We start from the raw sequence: 19,145 nt of genomic DNA, 5'->3' as shown, positions 1-19,145 counted from the left end.
TAAAGTTTGGTTGCTAACCAAATATGCATACACAAGCAAAAGTCCACCTTTGCATACCAAAGGGAGAAATACAGTCTGGATGACAAAACAAGCACTTATAGTTTGTTGACATTGTGATGACAAAGAGTTTAAAGAGTCAACACCACAATCTAGTCTATAGACTACCTCTTGAGAAGGATTCCAAAGGTAAGGAACTATTACCCAAGGCTAAAGAAAATTATTTTCTAATGAGTCCTCAAGAAACAAAATCATGTAAAATAGAGATTGAGGAATTTCTTGCCTTAGAGTTAATTTCACCTTCATCCTCACCATTTTCTTGGCATGCAATGCATGTTCCCAAATTTGATGAAGATGACAATGAACTAAAAGAAAATAGGTTAGTAGTTAGTTATTAGCTTCTTGAAAATTGTCTTTTGGACAATCAACATCCTATTCTAGGAAAAGATCATATATGGAAAACTACCCAAGGAAGTAACATCTATTCTAAATATGATCTGCCTAAGGGTTTTTGCCAAATAAAAGTCTATCTCAATGATTTCTATAAAATAAAATTATTTAGGCCTCAAGGCCTATATGAATGGGATTTTTTCCCTTTGGCATCAAAACAACTCCCTCCATTTTCCAACAGTACATGAATGTGATTTTTCATCGTTATCCCAATTTTATTTTGCCTTATATTGATGACATCCTTATGTTCAATCAAAGTCCCTTCTTTCATCTTGAGCATGTGTGTCAATTTCTCCAACTTTGCCAACGACATGATCTTGTTGTCAATCCCACTAAAAGTCATTTTGCCCAGGATTCCATTATCTTCATTAGTAAACTCGTGTGGGATGTACATATAGAGAGAATAACCTAGGGCATTCCATCAATACACCAAACAATCCCCCACACGTTGCATTTCAAAATGTAAGTGTTGGAATAATTATTGGGGCACACAAGAGAGTGAACATGTTACAACACTTGACTATGACTACAATTAATACTGACATACACATTTTCAAGGAAACTTTGGCATGTTTGTAATATAGTTGACTACTAATTTTAACATACAAAGTTTGAAGAAAACCTTATGAGAATCGCATATCAATTAAAGATTCATTATCTATTGATATAGAAATAATTATATCTATTGTTTCACATGTCCACCTCACCTACTGTCAATTTTGAACACCAACATATGATGCAACCCACTAATGTTGAAGAATTTATAGATTGAATATTTACCAACTCACCACTACAATTCTAATAGCATAATAACAATAACATTTAAATTTCAAACTTTTATATTTGATGCATCCAAATATTGTTGCTACCTCTTAGGTGCTCTAGATAATTATTTGGAAAAGACCATCCCAACGAATGTTAGAGAAAAGGTAAAATATGTGAACTTCTACCCAATGTTTGAGATAACAATACATTTCTCTAGGAATAACCACTATAAGAGACTCAAGCCTCACTCCAAAATTGTAGGCCTATATTATGAAACTCAACCTACATCACGTATATTATAAAAGGAAGCAAATAAACAATTGAAATATACAAACCAAGATTCCATGCCTAAAGAAGCCTTGTCCCATAACTAGAAACACGTTTTAAGGAGAATATCTCAATTAAAAGAAAATTACACATACTTATTCTCTAGTACAAATACATCTCATGAGATCACCCTTCCTAATGAACTTTTGAATCAAAGTTATCATATAATTTCATGAAATGAAAAGAGATTTATGAAATTTATTCATAAAGAGAATATCTTTAAGAAAATTGCACATAATTATCCTTTAGTACAACTATCAAGATGGCCCTTTCTAGTGAACTTTTGAATCAAAGTGAATAATTCCATGAAAGGAAAGATAGATTTATGAAGTTTTTCCTATAACAAGTGCTTTCCTAGGAGAAATGCAACCTCCTCCCCAAAATATCCTGACTTTTTCTATATAGATTTTTTTAAAGATACAATATCTTAGTTAAAAACTGAACCTGGAAGGCATCAGTTGACATTTGTCAAGAACATTAGAAAAACCAATAGTACCATCTAGCAAGTGATTTTTGAAAATAAAAATAAAATTCACTTCTTCCTCCTGACCGTTTTCTTTTGCTGTATCTTCGGAAAAAAATCATAAGGTGTGCTGGACGCAAAAGGTAATCTCTCAACATTTTGGGCTGTGCGGTTTCAGGCCTTTGCATGGATCATTAAATTCACGAGTTATTGTTAGGATGTAATGGGGTTATCTACCGACATTTTGGGCTCTGTGGTTTCAGGCTTTTCCAAGGAGCATAAAATTCACGAGAATTGGTTAAGATTTTCAAGGAGCATAAAATTCACGAGAATTGGTTAAGATTTTCACTGTCGTTGGAGCACTCAACGCCCATTTGCCGGTGGGCTGTTCAAGTGCTCCGCCTTTTACTGAAACAGGTTTTGCACTTAACTTAAAGCGTTCAAACTTCAGGAAGCCGGAAGAGCACAAGAAACTGGCAATAGGGAATAGGAACTCAAGGGACCTCAAGAAAAACAACAGATAATTTCGAATCAACAACAACAGCAATTGAAGAACAACTCGTACCAGTTTCCACCCTAAAAGTGAGTGCATTTCTAATTTTATGGTTGATTACATGTATGTATTTGAGCCAGCTTTTTTAACTGATAGCTATAGCGTTTTACTTCCTCTGGAGATACATATGCATATGCTTATAGATCAATATGCATGCATCTTTTAGAACATCTAAAATCTTCACTGTTATTTGCCAATGATTTCATGAATGGAAAACATGAGGCCTGCTTGAGAATATCTTATAGGAGTTGGCTGGGATTATAAATATATACAGCCGCTTGAGAGAAACTGAATTAGGATTAAATACTAGCTGATTTTGTAGCTTAAGAATATCATTGCCCTAAATATAGGTTATTTTTTCTTCTAGATTTAGTTACTAGTTTATGAATATAGAGTCAAATAAGCATGCTATGATGTTAGAACTTGAACAATCATGTGGTACAAATTTGACTTGTTAACGAACTCATTATTGGTAAACTAGAGATCTGGATGGAACTTGCTTTGCAGTGGTAGAAGATGGGTATTCTTGATAATTCTATCCACTTGGGAAAAGTAAATTAGGGAAAGTAATACATTCTTGACATGTGTATATGGCTTGCTTGTAGTGATGGAATCCTATTGGGCAACTGAGTCGATGAGACCGGCTGAAGTTAGGCAGTGGGGAGAATTTGCAGATGGTACTTTTGGGGTTTATATGCGGCATGCACTTGCAATTGTGCTTCACCTGGTCTTTGTTGTTTCTCTTAGCCTTTCCTATTGTTGGAGAAGGTGTAGAATTTTCATACCTAGGCCTGAATCTTATGTTTCGAAACATGATTATTCCAAGAAGATGCATTTTGGGGTTATCCATAAAGTGTTTATGTTTAGTTCTGTTTCTCTATCAGTCTTGTATGGTATGCTTGGAATATGGAGCCCTTTATATTGGTGGCTAAAAGTAAAACCTAAAGATTTTGGAGCTGAAGCAGAGTATGTCGTTCAGGCCATGGGTTGGACTATCATCTCTGCTTATGCATACTACTCTCTCACAAGAAAAAGTAAAGAGAAACTCCCGCTTTCACTACAGATGTGGTTGATCTTGTCATTGATACTTTATGGATTCTTCTTGTTCCTCAATATTCTTGAGTTTAAGGAACAAAAACACATTACAGTCAGTATTGTAGTTGAAGTTTTTGCACTTTTTCTTTCAGCCTTATTGTGTTATGCCAGTTGTTGTGGCACAACTGGTGAGGGCCCCTTACTTCAAAGCATTCAAGAACCTCTCTTGAATGATATTCCAGAAAATTCTGAAAACCTTAAGCCCAAAGTCACTCCTTATGCAACTGCAAGCTTTCTCAGCCGGGTTTCATTTTCATGGATGAAGCCTTTGCTTGATGTTGGAAACAGGAAACCTTTAGACATGGATGATGTACCTCCAGTTGTAGATATACACAAGGCTGAGCAAGTTTATGCTAAATTTAGGAATCAGTTAGATGCCAAATGCAGTGCCTTTTTGATAGCAAAAATGTTATTTCTCATTGTTCTGAAGGATCTACTCTTGGCAGCATTGTTGGCGGCTTTGCATTCTTGTTCATCTTATGTAGGTCCCTATTTTATAGATAGCTTTGTTGAGTGTCTTGCTGGAAAAGGAAAGTTTGCTAGTGAAGGCATAGTTCTAGCTTGTGCTTTTCTTTTGGCAAAGATAGTGGAATCAGTGTGTATGCGACATTATATTTTCAGAACAATTCAGATGGGTATGTGTGTTAAAGCAGCACTGACAGCTGCAATATACAAGAAGGGCTTGATGCTTTCCAGCCAGTCAAGACAAAACCATACAAGTGGGGAGATAATCAATTACATGACTGTTGATACTCCTCAAATTGGGGATTTCTGTTGGTCTGTTAATGACATTTGGAATGCACCTTTGCAAGTTCTCCTGGCCCTGATTATTCTGTATCAGAACTTGGGATTGGCCTCTCTAGCAGGAGTGGCAGCCACAGTACTAGTTATGCTGGTAAACTTTCCGCTGGGGGAAATGCAAGAAAAGTATAACAGAAATCTCCTGGAAAAAAAAGACAAAAGGATGAAGGCTACCTCAGAGACACTGAGAAATATGAGAATATTAAAATTGCAAGCTTGGGAGACCAGATTTTTGCTGAGGCTCGAAACATTGAGGGGGGAAGAATGTAACTGGCTGAAAAAGTATTTTTATACACGTGCTGGTTATACATTTGTTTTTTGGGCAGCCCCTATATTTGTGTCTGCTGTCACTTTTGGTACATGTAAATTAGTAGGTGTTCCTTTAACTTCAGGAAAAATTCTCTCCACACTTGCAACTTTCAAGATACTTCAGGGACCTATAGATAGTCTTCCCGACTTAATATCTACGATTGCTCAAACCAAAGTGTCATTAGTTCGCATTGCTAATTTTTTGCAGCAGGAGGAGCTGCAACCAAATGCAGTAGAACAAGTATCAAAAGGTTCATCTGATATTGCAATTGAGATCCAAAAGGGGGTTTTCTCTTGGGATCCTGTCGCGCCTAGTCCGACTATAAGAGGTATAAATGTTCAAATAAAGAAAGGCATGAGGGTTGCAGTGTGTGGAACTGTTGGTTCAGGAAAATCAACCTTACTATCTTGCATTCTAGGGGAAATACCAAAAATATCAGGTTCTGTGAAGATAAGTGGCACCAAGGCATATGTTAGTCAGTCTCCATGGATACCGACTGGAAAAATTAAAGACAATATTCTCTTTGGTAAGGAATGGGAGAAAACCAGGTATGAGAGTGTATTGCAGGCTTGTGCATTTAAAAAAGATCTTGAATTGTTCCCTTATGGGGACCAAACAGAAATTGGAGAAAGAGGAATAAATCTGAGTGGAGGGCAAAAGCAAAGGATACAGATTGCACGTGCTTTATATCAAAATGCCGACATTTATCTTTTTGATGATCCTTTTAGTGCTGTTGATGCACATACTGGGACACACATTTTCCAGGTATTTTTATTTTAGTATTTGTAAGCTATAACATTACTAAACTTTCCAGCTTAATTGCTTAATTTACTTATTACGAGTTTATGCAAAACAATTTATGTATACTTCACTGTTTTTAGATTATTTTCTTCTTTTCCAGGAATGTCTACTTGGTATGCTGGGTTTAAAAACTGTAGTCTATGTCACTCATCAAGTCGAGTTTTTATTTGCTGCTGACCTCATTCTGGTACGGCTGAACCTCTTCAGATTGATTTTATATGTAATAAGGTTTTATATTTGTAGAGAATAACTAGAAGTCTAGGATTTAAGTTATGTTGATAATTGGCAGGTTTGATCTTTCTTATAGGTAATGCGAGATGGTAAGATTACTCAGGCTGGAAAATATGATGATATACTACAATCAAACACAGATTTTGATGAATTGGTGGGTGCACATCAGAAAGCATTGAAAACCATCAATGCCATGGAGAACTCTGATATCCTCTCATCACAATTGATCATTGAAGGATCATGTACTGTTAATGCGACCAGTGCAAAAGATGTTAACCATGAACAGCTCCAGAAGCAAGACAGTGTCCGTAAATTACAAGAGGTAGAGGAAGAGAGTGAATCAAAAAATCCCAGAAACAAAGAAATAGATAAGAAAGATAGAAGTTCACAGCTAGTGCAAGCAGAAGAAAGAGAGAAAGGCAGGGTGAGTATGCGGGTGTATTGGTCTTACATTACCGCTGCATACAAAGGTGCTTTGGTGCCTATTATTTTATTGGTACACACATTATTTCAGCTTCTTGAAATAGGTAGCAATTACTGGATGGCATCGGCAACTCCTTTGACTGAAGATCAAAGGCCCCCTGTTAGCAGTTCCCTCCTCATTCTGGTTTATATAGTTTTGGCACTATGCAGCTCATTATGCATTTTTATAAGGACCATGCTGCTTTGTCTTGCTGGATATAAATGTGCCAAACAACTTTTCAGAAACATGCACAGCTGCATATTTCGTGCACCAATGGCCTTCTTCGATGCAACTCCAACTGGCCGTATATTGAACCGTGTGAGTAGATTTCAGTGTCCTATCATTTATCTGATAGCAAATGAGCAATAACCATCGGAAGCTAGAAAATGAATAACTCAATCCCTGTTTTTCTGACAGGCATCAACTGATCAGAGTAAAGTGGACCAAGTTATTCCTTTTAAACTAGGATCTCTAGCTTTTTCAACTATACGGCTTTTGGGAACTGTTGCAGTCATGTCTCAAGTTGCTTGGCAGGTCTTTATTATGTTTATACCAGTGCTTGCAATTTGTATATGGTATCAGGTACACTCTTTACCTCATGAATTGTCAAGTCCATAGAAATAATATTTTTCCTTAAACAATATCTGAAAAACTGTTGTGAAACTTCACCCTATACTGCCTTCTAGAAACAGCTAAAGACCTAGGATTATAATTATAATGCAAAATGAAAAAACCTTGTCAGTATGCTGTTAAAGCATATTATATTTCATCCATCAACATGCATCATCTACACTAGTAGGCATTGAAGCATCATATAATAGTGCCTTATTGAACGAACTAAGATAATAGGCATTAAGTATCAAATGGTAGTTGACCTGCAACATATCTATTTCTCGTGGTATTAAGGTTCAAATGGTAGTTGACCTGCAACATATCTATTTCTCATGGCATTAAGGGTCAAATGGTAGTCAACCTGTTGCTACTACCACTAATGTAACAAGGGTAGAACTTGCAACATGGGCTGACACCACTTTTCTTTTGTTCTAACATCCTTGATAATATTGAAGGACATTGTGGTTGAAGTTTCACAATAACATAAGGCATATTGATGACTTGTACCCAAAAGTTGGTAAAGGTAATAACCTGCATTTAAAATATATATTTATAATTTTAATGAGACTATATAAACTTGCAGTATAGAATTACTTTGCACTTGTTTTCTCTCATATATTTTAGTACTGCTATACTGACATTTAAATTGCATACGCAAAAATTAAGTCTTAATGCAAACGATAAAAGCACCTTTAGTTCCAAATGCAAGTCACAGATACATATACACCTAGGTACCTATCTCTAACAATGTAACCGACAGTTCTACATTAGGTTAAGCTATTCACTTTAGAATCATAGCAAATAGCCGAACCCAGATCTCAATGCATGCCTTTTATGTCCCTACAAAAACTAGGAAATGTGGGGAGACTGTTAACTTTACAGAATGCTAGAAAGAGGATATGAAACAACTTACAAAAGGTTCAAGAAGCAGGTGGTTGATAAAGGTAGCTTGGCTCAAACCATGAAAGAACTTCCAAATTGAGCAAACAAAAGAGGCTATGCAAGTGGAGAAGAGCTCTACTCTACTTAAGTCTATTTTAGAAGATAGAAAGGCATGGAGATATTTATGGAGAACTATAACAGGGGGCAGTCCAAAAAGTTAACAGTTACTTCAAAGTAGGAGAGTCATGTGAGGTCCAACAGTTTCTTTCATTCACAAAAAACATTATGTCAAGCAAATTAGTAACACTTAAAGTGTGCGTGTATTTCCTTCTCACATTGCCAAGACTCTTCAAATTTACCAGGGAGGATAGAAAGTACAACAGGGTATGCTGAAATGCTATCCCACTGTACAGGTATTGTACAACTGGAAATCTATTGGTCCTTCAGGCAATAGAACAGTCATGCTGTTTGTGTAATTTTCTCTGGACTAAAAGAATTTTTTGTCAATTCATTATCAGAATAATCAATGTTGTAGATGTCTATTTTAGTTCGCCCCTTACAATTGTGCACTTGCTTTCTTGTGTTGATGCCGATGTTGTATAACGAGTGTTCGTTGTGAGTGAAACATTATATGCAATTGTTAAAAAGAGGTTTTCTATTGAAACAACCAAAAACATAACATATAAATTTAGTTTGTCTGTAGAGCAGAGAACAGGAACGTACCTGAATAACTCCAGTAGTGAGCATAGAAAATGTATATACATATAGTATATACGGCAGCTTTATGCCTTTGCTGAAGAGTGCTCTAACCACCTATTTGCAATTTTGCAAGAAAATCTAAATTTTTTTTCGCTACTCGTCTGCAATCTACCATATAATGTCAAAAGAGAAGTGCAAGGTAACTATTACAATCCCCATTCATAAAGCTTAACAATCTATAAAGTCTAGACACCTCATGTCATAATTTCATATTATGCACTTACTGTTACAACCTATTACCAGAGTGCCATTGTGATTAAAAATCTCTAGGAGAAACAGAGGAAATAGTCAATATTCATAATGGCTAGTTTTAGTAGAGACGGGAGTCTATTCAAAAATTGTAACAGTACTCGTGTAGCAGTCTCCTTCAAGACTGTACCAAGATATTTCTATGGTTTTGATTCTTTGTGGTTTTGTCTATTTTTAACTGGAAGAAATTTTATTTATTTATAAATATATTTCATTGGATGCAGCAATATTTCATAGGGACATCCAGGGAACTTGCTAGGTTGATTGGGGTTTGTAAGGCTCCAATCATACAACATTGCTCAGAATCAATCTCTGGTGCAGCCACAATTAGAAGTTTCAATCAGGAGTTTCAGTTCATGAACAAAAATCTCCAGTTGATTGATGGATTTTCCAAACAGACCTTCCACAATTCTGGGGCCATGGAGTGGCTTGCTTTTCGGATGGATTTTTTCTCAAATCTTGTGTTTGCTTTCACCATGGTGGTCCTGCTTTGTTTGCCAGAAAGTGTAGTTAGTCCAAGTAGGTACAAATCACAGTTATTTAGGATGCAGTTATTATTATTAAGACAATATTTAACAAACAAAATGGATGCCACAATTCATGAAAGCTGACCACATGGCTCCTTAACAGGCCTTGCAGGCTTGGGAATAACATATGGGCTCAGTCTGAACTTCGCACAAACTTTGGTTATATGGGACCTCTGTAGCGTGGAGAACAATATGATCTCTGTGGAGAGGATGGTGCAGTACACACGTATACCTAGTGAGCCTCCATTGATCATAGAGAACTCTAGACCAAGTTCGTCCTGGCCATCTAGAGGAACAATTGATATCATTGATCTTCAGGTTAGTACTCACTTGTAACAATCTATTTGACTTGATGCATGTGAATTTTATTCGATTCTGTCTTTGTTCAGCTTATCAACTTGAGACTCACAATCAGGTGCGCTATGGACCACATCTTCCCCTTGTATTAAAAGGACTTACATGCTCTTTCCCTGGAGGGACAAAGGTGGGAATTGTAGGGCGGACAGGCTGTGGGAAATCTACTCTTATTCAATCACTCTTTCGAATTGTAGATATATCAGGAGGTAGAATAGTCGTGGATGGAATTGACATCTCAACAATAGGCCTACATGATCTTAGAACAAAACTAAGCATTATCCCACAGGATCCAACAATGTTTGAAGGCACCATACGGAACAATTTAGATCCTTTGGGAGACTATTCAGATGAAGAGTTATGGGAGGTGATTTATATATTTTATGTTTTTAGGTTTTCAATTTAAATATAAGTGCCCAATGATATAAAAGTCTGGATTTCTGTTAACTGCATTTACTTTGCTTGTGTGAATGTTCCAGACTTTGGACAAGTGCCAGCTGGGGGAAGTTGTTCGAGCAAAAGAAGAGAAGCTTGATTCTCTTGGTTTGTGAACATTCACATACTTAAGTAGTAGGATATAAAGAATCATTTTAGTATAATTCTACTGCTTCCTTTTCCACATACGATAAATTGTATTAAATGCCAAGTGCTGACATGCAATGCAGTATCTGAGAATGGAGACAACTGGAGTGTGGGGCAAAGACAGCTTGTCTGCTTGGGGAGAGTACTGCTAAAACAAAGTCGCATATTAGTACTTGATGAGGCAACTGCCTCAGTGGACACTGCAACTGATAGACTCATTCAACAAACTATACAGAACCAATTCTATGACTCGACTGTCATAACCATAGCGCATCGAATTCCATCCGTCTGTGATAGTGATTTGGTCCTAGTTCTGAGTGATGGTATGATGCTCAAAACTTTTATATTTTCTAAAATTCAGATTGCAAATCCTGTTCTTTTATGGAAAGAATTTCCTTTGCTACTTGGTTTATATGCTGAATACTTGTTTTCAAATCAGGAGAAATTGCTGAGTACGATTCTCCAATCACACTATTGGATAACAAGTCTTCAGCTTTTGCGAAACTTGTTTCAGAGTACACCATGAGATCAGCTAATGGTGATGTAATCTAGCCTCTAGGAGGTATGGTCATTGGTTTTTAGTATGATGACAAATAGGAATCTCTCACTATGGATAGCTTGAACTGTTAAGTTCTACTGGATTCAATACCGTAAGTTATGATTTATATATTGTGTACGCTTCCATTCCTGGAGTCTAATGTTGAAAAGAAAATATATGCGTTTGAACATTAATACCACCATGAAAGCTGCTTCTGGTTCAGAGTCATTTGAATTATAATTAAATATGTTAATGTTATTAAAAGTCATCAAGAAAACCAAAGACCAATTTTTTTTATGGATCTCCTAAATAAATACTCTCATGTGAGTGAAAGTAAAAATAGAGCTATAAAATTTCAAATATTCAAATCCAAAATCTGTTTTTCATATCCTTTCCATCTCTATAGTTTAAAGCATGTTAAACCTGCTTCGAAGTATAATGACTTTTGATTGAAACCTCCCTGAAATTTATTTTGCATGATTCACGCTAAAGCTGATATTTGAAGATAGATAGACAATGACATGAATAAATAAATAATTCAGGTGCTTATTTATTAATCATATAGCAAGAAGTCCCAAGATTCCTTCCTTGGCTTGGTTTGATGAACTATTCAATATTCGACCAAGGTAGAGATGGAGGAATTTGCAATATTTTCCTAATAAAAAAGATTCATAAAATCAACAACCTTTATCTTTGAGACAAACATAGTTGTAAGAAACATAGCAAATACTCTACTCATTTCGCTACTGTTCAAACTTTCTTGCCATTTGGCCCCTCCTCCATGGCAAGCTTGATGAGGATGGGTTAATCTACCTCGACCCTGAAGCCTTCTTGCTTTGGTGGTGGCTAGATGCCTAGACCTAGCAATTGTTCTAGGCTCACAGAGGGATAATAGTTTGTATATTGTTGATCTTGTTGGTGGATGCTTTGTCACTTTTGGTTTAGTGTCTTTGTGTAAGGACTTGGTAAGGGTATTGAGGTTGCTAGACTATAATGACAACTTGAATGACATGAACAAATTCATTAGTAGAAATGCTCTCCTTGACAATGATTGACCTCTTGGGTAATCAATTTACTTGGTCAAATAATCGTAAGGGATAACACCTTAGATAACACCTTATACATGTTAGGCTGGATCAAATCCTTGTTTCGGCTAAGTGGGAGATGGGCTGTAACATCACTCTCCAAAACTAATTCTGATTGTGCTTCTCTTTAATTGGGTTGATAAATCAACTTTAGGACCCATCCCCTTTGATACAAGATTATGTGGCAAAATCTCACCCTGATTTTAGGGAGTGTATTCAAAGTTGGTGGAATGCCCTCGTCTAGGGAATGAAAATGTAGACAGTGAGTTCGGTGGTCTTGCCCCTGAAGCTGTTCGGAAAAGTGGGTCCTTTTGCTTTCTACAACTTCTAACAGGGTTGGCACAACTTCTAACGAGGTTGGAATCTCCTCATATGGATTCAAAGTCTCGTAACAAGGATTGATATGTACTGAATGTATTTCATTGACTCCTAACATGGTCCATCCTCTTACAAGGAATTTATATATTAGTACATCATTTTGTGGGTACCATCCCCATCGGGGTTTCCCCTCTGATTAAGAGTTTCTCGAGTTAACAAATGTGGTATTATTGTGTACGACGATCTTGCTATGGTTGTTGCATCTATTGTTTGCATGTTTTGGGTTTAATAAGAATATTGAAAGTTGTTTTAATTTTATAACTAATTCACCTCACCCCACCCCCCGCTCCCCGCCCCCCAGTTATCTTGGTTGACTTTACTTTCTAACAATTGGTATTCGAGCTAGGTTCTTGAAGGAAAAACTTAACAACTTAAGGAGATCTATGGCAAATCATTTCATAAATGAAAGTCCGAAGTTTGATGTAGTCAACTATGAAAGTTGGAAGGAGAAGATGAAGATATATTTTCTATGCATGGGTCCATAATTTTGGTTGATCACTAAGAGCGAGAAGGAAGTGGTTGAAGAAGATAAGCTTGAAGATTGTAATGAAGGGTAGAAAGATCTGTTTCTGTATAATATGTTAGCTAGAAGAGCACTTGCTAAAATGATGGAAGATGAATATATAAGAAGCTACTTTGGTAGAATATCAGAGGATGAAGGATGAAATTGTATGGAAGATATTGAAAACTTTGACACTTGCATATAAGAAGACAACACATATGATGGAATAGGTTATATATCTTGCACAAAAAAAATTCACAAGAGAGACTCTTTTTGGAAGATTGGAATCAACTCAGAATAGGGACGAGACAAAGTGGCAAATTGCCTATAATTGAGATTGCTTTTAGTGCATTAAATGTTCGACCTACATTGATAGGAAGTGTGAGTTTAAGTGGAGATTATGCTAGTAGTAGCTGAATAAAATCAAAAGAAGACAAGAAGATTGAAGAAGGTCCCTTCCTGCTTATTCAGAGACAAGCTAAAGGTGCCAAAATCTTTAAATGTTGGACATGTAATGAGTATGGTCATTTTTCTTCTAAAGGTCCTAAGAGAGAAATAAAGTATAGGAAGAAGCCTTATAAGCCAAGAAAATGTCTATTTGCTAATGATGAGGATTTAGAAGCTAGTGTGGAAAGATTTTTGAGTGAAAGTGATGAAATAGGATTTGTTGCTATTAAGGAAGAAAGTCTTCAAAATGAAGAAGTTAGGGAATAAAGAGCATTAGTATCACATGTTAAAAAGAAGAAATCTGATTAGATTATATACAACGGTTGTTCTTATCATATTCTTGGAGACTTGAACAAATTTACTGAATTCAATATAGCTATGATGGTGGAATGGTTAGAGTTGGAAATAATGTAGTGTATTATATTAAGGGAAAATGATCTATTACTCTTGATGGAAAGACTATTACTGATGATGTTTACTTTTTTAATGGTTTGAAACATAATTTTTTGGGTGTTGGACAACTAGTTGACAAGGGATATCAATTGTAGTTCACAGAGAAGACATGGATTATCAAAGATAAAGATGGTAAAGTGATTGGTACTGGTACAAGGCCAAAAGGTAATGTTTTTTAGTTGAATCCTATTTAATCTCCTTCTCTTTAGGCTCTATAAGACTTAGGCAGGTGGACCTCAGATTCTTTATATGGTACAAGTGTAAAGACATATTACTGAAACTGAATCTAGATAACCGATAAAAACCCTTGAATCTTCTATGTTTATGCAAACATTCATGGACATGAAATAACTAATAATAGGGCACATGAATCTGATATGGGCACATGAGTTTGATAAACTAAGTGAGGGTAACTCTTTTCAACTCTTAAACTGAAAGGGAAAAGATATTCAATTAATTATTTGAATCATCAACATAACCTAGGTATGCAACAATAAAAACATTTAACCTCTAAGCTGATTAGTCCCTTATCCATTCGGCATTAACTAAGTCTTAACATATACATGGATGCCCAAATACTTAGATATCTGATCTATCTATCTACCTTGCAAATAGACATCTGTTTTCAAATGAAGTTCATACTTATTAGATCCTCCTATGATCCCTGCAGTTTTGTCAATGCAATATCAAAAAAATTACTCAGGGCCTTGACCTAACAACAAGACACATAGTGGCATACAACTTCAAAACAAGATGCAACTAGACAATATGCTCTTTGGGCATAAATCAGAGAAAACTACAGACCCACAAAAAAGGAGATAAACTTCATAATGAAACAATGAAAGCTCTGTATTAAATTCCTTTGAAATCCATACATCATCTATATGTCAAAAAACTCAGAGAATACACTATGAATGATTGTATATGTTAAAATTCATCAAAAGAAATACAATTGTTGTTGTTCATAACAAAGGAATATTAAGGAATGTGGAATCACAATTTTAGAACTACAGCCAACCTTGTGGTCTCACAGTCATAAAAATTGGAACCCTTACAATGAGGAAAGAGAGAAAGATATAGACAAGAAGAAGAATCCTAGATTTGATCTGCTACTGCCAAGTGTACAACTGAAACTCTTCATTCTTGTTGGTGTTGAAATTGTCTCTTTTCCATCTACTGGCAATCAAATCTCATCAATTGCTGTGGAAATATCTTCTTTAGAATAATCAGGGAAACTCTCATCTTAAGGAAAATTCGATATGCATCAAAGGTACAAAAGCTTCAAATCAGATTTCACTTGACTGCATCTGCCCTTGCTGTGAATCCCCAACTACTTCTGTCGGCAAAACACTTATTACTTGCCACTGCTCATAAAACATTCAATTCTTCTTGGTAGTCATTTCAGTGGATTTGATCTTATCTTAAACTGACTACAATTTGATATTATCCCATTCTGAAAACATCAAATCTGCATTTACACTGAGGATGTCCTGAAATCAGAAAATTGCCTATAGCTTCTGCTAGAGAATACCTGTGCAAAATCGGATTGTAGATTTGGAAAGTTCAACTTCTATCAATTCCAAGGGTATATCGCACTGCATATTTTCGACAAAAATTGCCCCTATAGTGATTGTTTGAAAATTAGGTCCCCATTCCAAGTTCATACATTAAAAATGAAAAATTTAAAAATTCTATAGTTAAAACTATAGAAAAAACTTTAAATTCATTAAATTTTTCATTCCAGATTTTGAATGCTCAAAATTTGTAGACATATAATCAAATATTGATTTTTCATTTAAAAAAAAAATTTTCTGCCTCCTCTTTCCATCTGGGTCAACCCCTATTGACTACTTGGGCACCACTTGGTGGCTTCCTATTGGCTGGCTCCGCACTGTCAATGTTGCCACCTCACCAACCCTCGCCATGTGTCACATCAACACAATGTCATGGCCTTAACCTCGGGTTCCACCTTAACTCTGGCGACCGAGCACCTAACCATGCTTCGCACCTTCGGAGCTCTTTTTGGCTAACTGCGGTTAATTTGGGCGAAATCGCGAAATGGGGCTTTTCACACTGTCGAGACATCTTTTTGGACTTTGCATTTCTTTCTTACGATCATGTCTCGGTGGTCATCTAATTGGTTTTGCATTGTCGGAGCCATTTCCGCTAATCGGGCAGTCATCCTCGCAAACTCATGCCTACATGACACCTGTTTGTTGCTGACATCGTCCTCTATTTTCTCTCTCTGCAGTTTCGGTCAAAATTTTGGTCTTCACGCCTCTAGCTGGCTGTCCACAGGTGGGGCCCCTTGCACATGAGCCTTGCCTCAAAAGAGGCATGTCACTTGTTCTATCAAAACATGGTGGATCCTTTCGATGCTTCTTCTTAGCATGACTCACAATGACACCTCACGCTGCTCCTTCTCTGTTTTAAAACCGTTGGCATGCTAGGTGAAGGCTTTCTTTGAAGTCTAGATGAAACTTGAAACTGCCTCTCCATTTTTAAATGCCCAACTCTCTTTCTTCTAAGCTTGGCATTTTTAGGCCCTTGTTGTGATTTCTCCCTCTCTACCTTGACTCCTTGCGTGAGCTGCTCCTACTATGAGATCCCCTTGCTTGTTTCTGCCAATGTGGATGTTATAGTTGTGATGTTGTCTCCTATCCCATCATGGATGGAGCTCTCCCCTCTCTTGCAGTGGATGTTTTGTTCTTCCCTCCACTGTGGTGGCTCTTGCTCAGCTCATGTTTGGCCTTTTCAGGTTTGATGGATCCTTCCCCTTCTGTTGAATATGTCTTCATCGTGTGATGCACCTTCCAATTCATGGCATCTCCTCAAATTGCTGGAGCATGCTCTGCTTTGACTATAGCGTACAAATAACGACTCCCCTCCTCATGCAAGTCTAAGCGGTTGCACATAACATGATGCTCCTACGTAATGCAAGTTTTTTGGAGCCAGATCTGTTGAGCGTGGTGCTTCTTTGTAAGGGCAACGGTAGCAATGGTGCTTGATTAACATTCATATTCATGGCTGCCAATGCTCCATTGTTATGGGATTAGCTATACACATTTCTTGCAAACTCTAGAGGTAGGACATCCCTTCAAACATTGTCATTTCCCATGGTCATGTACTTTTGCACCTTAATAACAACCATCTTTCATTGATTATAATTCCTTATATGTGTCATTATCACTACGAGTCCTTACTAAAATATTAGATTGTGCTTTAAAAGACACTGCTCAATAATGTATTCACTATCAAAGCACTGAAATTCCTTTACTCCATAGAAAAATACTTGTCACACTAAATTTGGCTTTGGCTTTGTTGTTGCATTGCATTTCTCTCCTAATGTGGTGTAGTATCTACATCATTAGGTATGATGTTCAATTTACTAGCCAATATTCAACCAATGAATATAGCTCATCTTGTGATAGAAGTCAAATGATTGTTGCATGGGTCAAACAATCCAAATTATTTGTTTATAATTGCTAATCCATTTATGGAGGATCAATATCTCCTTTTGCCTTTTCTCTTTCAGCCAGACTGGATCATCACTAGAACTTTGAGCTGTAATGTCTTTGCCACACGTTCCCTAGTGGCATTTAATTCTTATAAGGAAAAACATCACTAAAAATGAAACAATATACCCTCTTCGGTGGTAATAGCTACCATGCTTTCAGAAGCACTCTCCAACTATCACTTCATGGCAACCTATATTGAACATATTCAATTCCCACTATCTTATCCACAAGACGACTTTAGCCAGGCCCCAAAGTGGGTCCAGCTAATTTTTTTTATTGAATTGAAACACCTGATGTTTCAAACCAATCCATTGATCACCTAAAATTGATTAGATTGAAAATCGACCACTGCATCATCATTTAAAACTCATTCTACTACTTCACATTCCAGATCTGTCAGACATTGTACTGGTCTCTACTGGCAGCATTAGTCCTATAGGGGTTCTTCACGGCATCCGAAGACTATGGATTGTCCACGGATGTACCTCTCTATTACGGATTTCTTTGTGACAATGAAGGACCCATAATCCTTACCTTGTCTTTCTTTCTTCTTGTTGCTTTGTTCCTTTTCAGTCACCGTTTGGTGCCTTTGCTTGGCTAGCTCTTATGTTTGTATGCTCAGTCCCATAAACCATTTTGGTTTTTCGTGGACATTAATAATTTTATCTTATCTTATCTATCTCTTTCTACAACTTATCGATTTCATGCTAGGGGTCTTCTGACTGGCCTAAAAAACTGACCAAAACACCTGACTGAGCCCTAAAATTAGACACATTGAATCTTTGTTCTGCATTCCCTTACCTTGCCAAATATCGTGTCATGAAAATACTCAATCAAAAGATATTGAGTGTCAAAATTGCCTTCTCAGAACTACCTACAAGAAAACATGTCAGAAAACCATAAATCACATTCGGTTTTGGCCTTGAAAATAGGTCAAATTGACACTTGAGGGTACAAAAACTGGGGTGTTGGTTCACTATTATGAGGGAGTATAAATATGTGATTAGGGTTCATGATGAATAATATGGCGCATTTGGCGAGCATGCGAAGTGGGGTACTCAAAGTTGCAAAACAATGAACATCAACGGAACTGTGGTTTTCGCAAATGGAATGGCCTTTGGAAAGCATGTAGATGGATTGGCCAAGACTCGAAAACTGGCACATTTGAAGAATTTTTAGAGTAGAATGCAATGGTACAAACCAATTGATCTCATCTATTACGGATTCAGAGTTATTACATCCCAAGCAGGGGTACTGATCAATCTGCATTCCTTGACACCAATAAAAAGTTATAAATTGCATTTGGAATCGCGTTTGAAAACTAATCAAATGGATTTGTTATAAGCTCAAATCTAAAACATAGAAAGTATTTGACCTCTAGAATGCAATGCAAAATAAAATTTCTCAGTATGGTCAATTGGGTCAAAGGTATAATTGGTCAAACAGGGCCTCTTGGAATTCAGGAAAATTTGCATCAACATGACAAAGATAAGTAACCAACTTCGAGAGATTCAAAACCTGGTCAAAACATATCAAAATGACTTGAAAATTGAACCATGGGCTCTTTGATATGTGAAATAAATACTCCCAAAGAGGAGAGTCATGAAACATAACTGGGTGCAACATATTCAAATGCAAACTAGGCCTTCTGTCGTTGTTTGACACTTTGGCAAAAATGCAAATTTGAACGTTGCTTAATATGAAACTTTGCAAAATGACTCAGAATAACAATTTATCATTACAAGACACATGCATACTGAATGCAAGGTATTAGAAACATTAAACAACTCTTAGGTCTCAAAATGACAACCAGGTACACTTGTGTTAAAGTGCATTAGGGGCTCAAAAGCTTGGAATGATACTCAAATCGAGAAGGCGATTTTGAGTCCCAACATGATTGTAGTTGGTTATGGCATAAGAGTTTTTGTCACATAAACTTTGATAACATTGTGAAGATCAATACTATATTTGGAGTTACATATTTGCCTAAAATTGCGATGCCT

At 36.6% G+C, this 19,145-nt stretch overlaps 1 protein-coding gene across 1 annotated transcript; it reads left to right on the top strand.

Annotated features, from left to right (window-relative positions):
• Nucleotides 1-2,152: 2,152 nt before the first annotated feature.
• Nucleotides 2,153-10,958, top strand: LOC149569732 (putative ABC transporter C family member 15). The gene is made up of 11 exons (XM_089822463.1): nucleotides 2,153-2,584; nucleotides 3,161-5,526; nucleotides 5,663-5,749; nucleotides 5,870-6,574; nucleotides 6,674-6,838; nucleotides 8,983-9,277; nucleotides 9,389-9,603; nucleotides 9,701-10,006; nucleotides 10,119-10,182; nucleotides 10,305-10,544; nucleotides 10,661-10,958. Coding segments are annotated over exons 1-11 (4,557 nt in total). The 5' UTR covers nucleotides 2,153-2,583; the 3' UTR covers nucleotides 10,774-10,958.
• The last annotated feature ends 8,187 nt before the right edge of the window (nucleotides 10,959-19,145 follow it).

Source organism: Cupressus sempervirens, chromosome 3, assembly GCF_028749045.1.
Source record: "Cupressus sempervirens isolate cs-2001-9-10 chromosome 3, ASM2874904v1, whole genome shotgun sequence".
Classification (NCBI taxonomy): domain Eukaryota; kingdom Viridiplantae; phylum Streptophyta; class Pinopsida; order Cupressales; family Cupressaceae; genus Cupressus; species Cupressus sempervirens.
This window is presented reverse-complemented; position numbering and strand designations above follow the sequence as displayed.

Excerpts from the sequence above, each read along its gene's own strand:
- LOC149569732 (XM_089822463.1), top strand. Across the intron at positions 5,527-5,662 it reads CTGGGACACACATTTTCCAG|GAATGTCTACTTGGTATGCT; the intron begins GTATTTTTATTT and ends CTTCTTTTCCAG. Across the intron at positions 10,183-10,304 it reads AGAGAAGCTTGATTCTCTTG|TATCTGAGAATGGAGACAAC; the intron begins GTTTGTGAACAT and ends CATGCAATGCAG.